At 46.6% G+C, this 5,697-nt stretch overlaps 1 protein-coding gene across 1 annotated transcript; it reads right to left on the bottom strand.

Annotated features, from left to right (window-relative positions):
• Positions 1–1,367: 1,367 nt before the first annotated feature.
• Positions 1,368–2,275, bottom strand: LOC109765514 (FCS-Like Zinc finger 13). The gene is made up of 2 exons (XM_020324294.3): positions 1,979–2,275; positions 1,368–1,878 (listed from the first exon to the last, which is right to left on the bottom strand). Exons 1-2 carry the CDS (start codon positions 2,188–2,190, stop codon positions 1,719–1,721), a joined length of 372 nt encoding a protein of 123 aa, XP_020179883.1. The 5' UTR covers positions 2,191–2,275; the 3' UTR covers positions 1,368–1,718.
• Positions 2,276–5,697: the final 3,422 nt, after the last annotated feature.

Below are 5,697 nucleotides of genomic sequence, written 5' to 3'. Positions count from 1 at the left end.
TTTTGGACAGCCATGCGCCCGCATGCATGGCCTCCTTTACCTTCCATTTTTTCCTCGTGGAGCGTCACATGGCGGCGACTAGACGGAGCTTCGATCCGTTCGCTGCGTGTAGCGAGCGGAGGGGGCATGGCAGGCGGGAGGTCGTCGGGGGGCGGCGCTGGCTGGCGCAGAGCACCACGGCGTGCGCATGGGCGCGATCCGGCCACGTGCGGGGCTCCGGCCGGTGCCCCCCGAACCACCGGCACCCGAGATGCCTTTCGCGAGCTGGTTCCTCCCGGCCGAAGGCAAAACGACCCGACGACGTCTCGTGCGCGCATGGGCTCCGCCCGTCCGTAGGTGGCCGTAACGTGGCGAGGGAATCCGAGAGCTTTCCCCCTACTGAAGCCTTGAATAAGCTTGTTTAAGGCCTAGATTTGCCTAAACGATTCTCCGCTGCACATGCAGTGCAGTACTGCAGGCATGGTGAAATCTACGGGCTTGCTGGATGAGATAGATTTGTTGTTGCTACGTTTTTAATTTTAATCAAAAAGGTCGGGTACTACCGTACTAGGGCCAGCATGGTTTGTAGTTTAGCGTATGTTCACGGCGATGTGCGCAGGGTATGAGGTCAGGCAGGTCGCTCTAGAACCGTCGGCGGTATTGCCGTATAACCAACCGTATTGGTACATGTTACACGTACGAGCCTTTTGTTTTTTCTTAATAATACGACGGCAGCTGACGGGTGGGCCTTGCACGTAAGGTGTACTCCGGCCGAGATCCACTAGCCAGGCAGCTTTCGTGGGGAGAAAAATGGTGAAGTAAAATGCGCCAGTCCTTTTTTTTTGTTGCTAGCCGTTGCCTCATGTAAGTTTCCGAGAAACAGGCCTCGCGAATGAAACCACCCGATGTGTGGCCGAAAGAGAAGATCTTTATTTTCTTTATTACTTCATTCACTCATGTATGTGTGGAACTTTATTGCTCATGTTGAGCACATTGCTTCTTTGCTTTTTTTCTTGTTGAAGCAAACGTCTAATTAACAACTCGTTCACGGCTATCATTTCTTCAGTAAGAAACGGAAGGCACCACTTGTTTTCTCTCTGGACTTTCCAGAGTTTACCCGCGCTCTGCTCCACCAAGAACCAACAGGGCCGTTGGTTGGTCCTCTGCCTCTGCTCTATGCACACAGTAGCAGGCAACGGCCTCCCGTAGTTTTGATTATTATTTTTTAAACAGGAACGGCCTTAAATTCCTATGGTACGGTAGAGAACGGCGATGGCGTTCGTGGGGCAAAACGAATAAATTCAGTTTTAAATCTTAATATTGTGTCCACTGTTATGAGCGGAAGCATCCGTGGAAGCATGGAACAACAGGCAAGAACACAGCAGAACTGATTTGAAAACTGAGAGAGCTTTTGTTATGCCTCTCACTTTCTTTCATATCGACAGGCAGGCTATGGTACACCTTACGCGACACAAGAACAAAAAACCAGCGATAATTCACACACAAAATTTAACTCTTAGTCTCCATCTTCGGAGATCAAAAGGGTGAGAATCCATCCCTGCGGTTCAGAGACAGCATAAAAGATGCAGCAGGTTTGCTGCCTGCAGGTGGTGGTCGTCCCGTCGAACCGGCGATCCAAGCTTCCCTCAACTGGATCTAGGCTTCCCAACCCATCATCGAGCTTTTGTTCACGAACTGCTGCTGAAAATCCTACGTTCGGATTGGTTGCCGGAAAGCTGCTACCACGCCCAGACGGGGATCCTCGGGGTGCTCTGCTTCTGCTGCTGCCTCTGCCGCTGCTCCTCCGCCCTCCCGGTCTGATTCGACCGCTTCTCCCTCGCCTCGTCGATCTCGATCTGCTCCTGCCTGCACTCCTCGCTACAGAAGGGCGTGTCACCTCTGCAACACAAAATAATCAAGCCACCATCAGAGACAATTCTTGGGCAGAGGTGACAAAAAGGAGAGATCAGAGCCTGTTGGGGTAGTAGCGCGTATTCACCTGTACATGAAGATGTCTTTGTTCCCGGCGAGGAGCTTCCGGCAGCTGAAGCAGATGTCCAGGTAGTGGTGGTGGCCGAGGAGCTCGCCGGCGTCGTCGCAGGGGTCGCAGAAGAGGCGGCCCGGCCCGGCCTTCCTCGGCGGGGACGCCGGCTTGATGGGAGAGACGGAGTGGCTGAGGCAGCCGGCCTCGAGGTCACCGTAGATTTCCATGGAGATCGATGGAGTAGTTTCTTCTGTAGAAATGGTAGTGCTTCTCTTTCTTTTCAGCTAGGAATGACTGAACGGAGTGGGGGAGGAGCGTAGAGAAGCGAGAGACCCCCTTATATCAGGGAGGGTGGCGTACTTTTCATTTTGGCCCTCTGTGGCGGGTACAATTATGTTTAGCACTCAAGATGTGGAGTGAGGCTCTACCGGTGTATTTCCCATTTCTTGGATGTTTATTTGCTAAACTTTCAGACTTTGTACTTGGGCGAGATAAACAATAAAGTTGGCGTTTCCCAGCCCTTCAAAAAATTTTTTTGGCGTTTCTCAGAAAAAAAATGGGACGGCGTTGTTATTTTTGTATGATTGGCTAGTCAGGGGACATTTTCAGCATTGTAACAATAAAAATGGTTCGCAACATGTTCAAGAAAATGTCAACTAGTTTTTACAAGACTGGTCTGTATAGGTGTCAGGTGCATTGTTTCATAGTTTTATTACAATTAAAATGCCTTCTCTAAATATTGTCGAAAGTGCTGGTGTTTGAATTTCTGAAAACATGGATGATTGTAATGTTCCTATTTCGAGTGGCACAACGGTAATGTCGAAAGTACATGGTTATGAGTTTTGCGCTTCGCCATCAATTTTTTTTTTGCGAATAAAAAGAAATTTACTCGCGTCATTCGTTCACGGCAGCAATCAAAGTTCGAGATGTTCCCCACATGTGCTTAACCTACCCATGTAGTATCATTGACTAAGCACCATCGAACAAGGGTATTTTGGTCTTTCTCCCATCGTTAACCGTTGCATGTTAACCATAATAATTGTGCTTCCATTGGCACACAATAACACATAATCCTAGGGCCAAATCACACATCTGGTGAACACAAGTGGCATGCAAGATATTATTTCCTTGAGAAAATCCCCCCCAGCTGCAAAAGACTTTTTTTCTTTTGGACCCACATAGCACATACTACCACCGCGCCACTAGCACAAACCCTTCCTCTAGAAGACGGCCTAGGCACATACAGTAGTGACCAAGTTGCAAAGCCGCAAGCTGGCTTGCTAATCAGGTTGCTGAACGAACGGCCAAATCAAAACCGGGGCGCGTGGTGGTGGAGCCGTGCAGGTGGTCCATGGCTGCACTACTCGCCTACAGTATTCCAACGAGCAGAATCATGAGTCAGCTCTCAGCTGTGTCGACCAACCGTCCGATATTTATTCATTTCTCCACTTCTTTTTTCACACCATCCCGTTGATCTTCTCCAGTAGGAGGAGTACCTTTGTAAACATGTCACGTCCGAGTATTCGAAGGATTAGTAAAATCATTCTGGGCTTCCGGTTTTGTTGTTCCGCGGCTGTGTTGGCTCCATGGATCTCTCCTCTCGTACTAACATAAACTAAGCTGAAGCGGTCTATCGAGAAACAGGGGCGCAGTAGGTGCGGCTGCCTGATTTGACGACAATCCTCCTACTCGGCTTGAGACCACGAGGGGCCTGCAAACTGCGATGAGAAGCTTAGTTTACTCTAAAGAAACAAAGCACATTTGTGATCTGTGAGGCCTGCCCATCGTTCTCCACATATGTTGTAGTCTTCGTCGACTAGGATGATGTATTGCGTGCAGTGTGTCGTTGATGTCGGGTGCCACTTTTAAGCGTGCCATGCAACTTGGGGGATAAAGTGTGTGCTAAAGCAATTAATTGATGCATGATTCCATCCGAATATCTAGTGTTGCTACAAGATAGGTACGGAGTACCGAGTGGTGACTAGTACTGAACAACAACAACTCAACAGATCGGCAATCAAATTGCATTGATGCTTCTAACATGGGATATTTTGCATACTCTCTTTGTTAAAAGCATAAGATATTTTGGCTCTGCCAAAAGCACATTAGTTTGCATGGCTTCTAACATGAGATATTTTGCGTCTATTCTTGGGTTAGAAGCATGAGATATTTGTGAGTAGCTTATAGCATGAGATAGTTTAATTGCATATACTCTTCGTTAAAAACATGAGAAACATAAAGTAAATTTGGTTTCGGGTTACGCATCTGGCGCCTGGGATTTAACTAAATTGTTGACAATAGAAGGCAAAACATGAAAATAAAATAGATCTAAAAAAAAAGAATTTATGTTTGGATGTAGATATTGGGCTCGAGGAATTAAACCAAGGTTCAATAGGAAATGAGCCGGGATATTGAAACGGGCCACAACTCAAGTTTTGTTGTCTGGATGGCGAGTAACTTGCAATTTGAATCAGAGCCAAAGTAATTTCCAAATGTTGTTTGGTTGCCTTGTTTTGGAATCCCAAAATTGGAGGCATAAGACTCACGAGAGTGGGATAAAGAGGTGGTCGCGACCAGAGTTGAGGATGCAGTGGTTGCGAAGTTGAGGAGCAAGGTTGGCATCTCCTGCAATGAGGTGTGAATTGTCATCGCGTACACTTCCAAGAAAGATCTTCACGGTCTAAGCACCTCCATGTCTGCGTCCAAGAAGGATATCTCCGATCTAAGCCGCTCTGTGTCGGTGACAATCCCATTGATCTTCTTGAGTAAATCTGTACATGTCACATCCTATTATTCAAGGGATTCCGGTTTCAAGCTTGTGCAGTTGCTTGGCTCCATGGATCTCTCCTCTCCAATTCTAATATAAAGTAAATTGGACCGGTCCATGGAGAAACAGGGGCGCAGTAGGTGCGGCTGCCTGATTTGACGACAATCCTACGTACTCGGTTTGAAACCATGAGGGACTCGCAAATTGCTATGAGAGCCCCGGTTTACTCAAGAGAAACAGGCACATTTGTGATGTGTGAGGCCTGCCTATTGTTCTCCACATATTTTGTAGTCTTCGTCTAGGATGATGTATCGTGTGCAACATGTCATTGCTGGCGTGTTCCTCTTTTCAGCATGCCATGCAACTTGGGGGATAACGTGTGTGAAAAAGCATTTGATGCATGATTCAATCAGAATATCCAGCGTTACCGGAAGATAGGTGCGGAGTACCGAGTGATGACTAGTGAACAACAGCAACTCAATAGATAGGCGATCAAATTGCATTGTTGCTTCTAACTTCGGATATTTTGCATATACTCTTGGTAAGAAACATGAGATATTTGTGTATACTCTAAGTTAGAAACATGAGATATTTTCCGCTGGACCAATTAATTAAGGTTATTAGTAGGGAATGCAACATCTTGGCCCATGAAGAAGTTGCGTTGCCAAAAAGGGAGAGTACTAGCTCATGGATTTTGACATCCCAGATGACCTGAGATCTTTCTTGGAAAATGATTGTAAACAATTATTTTCCACCGATTAATGATAGCAGTTTTGAGCTTTGAAAAAAATGAGATATTTTGAAGTTGCTTTTAACACGAGATATTTTTCTTATACTCTTCATTAAAAGCGTGAGATATGTTTGATCTGCCAACAACACACATGAAGTAAATTCAGCTTCGGATTACGCATCTGGTGACTGGGATTTAACAAAACTATTGCCATTGGGGAAAAATCTTGGAGAAAAA

Source organism: Aegilops tauschii, chromosome 2 (assembly GCF_002575655.3).
Source record: "Aegilops tauschii subsp. strangulata cultivar AL8/78 chromosome 2, Aet v6.0, whole genome shotgun sequence".
NCBI classification, from domain to species: Eukaryota; Viridiplantae; Streptophyta; class Magnoliopsida; order Poales; family Poaceae; genus Aegilops; species Aegilops tauschii.
Note: the sequence above shows the minus strand (reverse complement) of the source record. Positions and strands in the feature narration are given on the sequence as shown.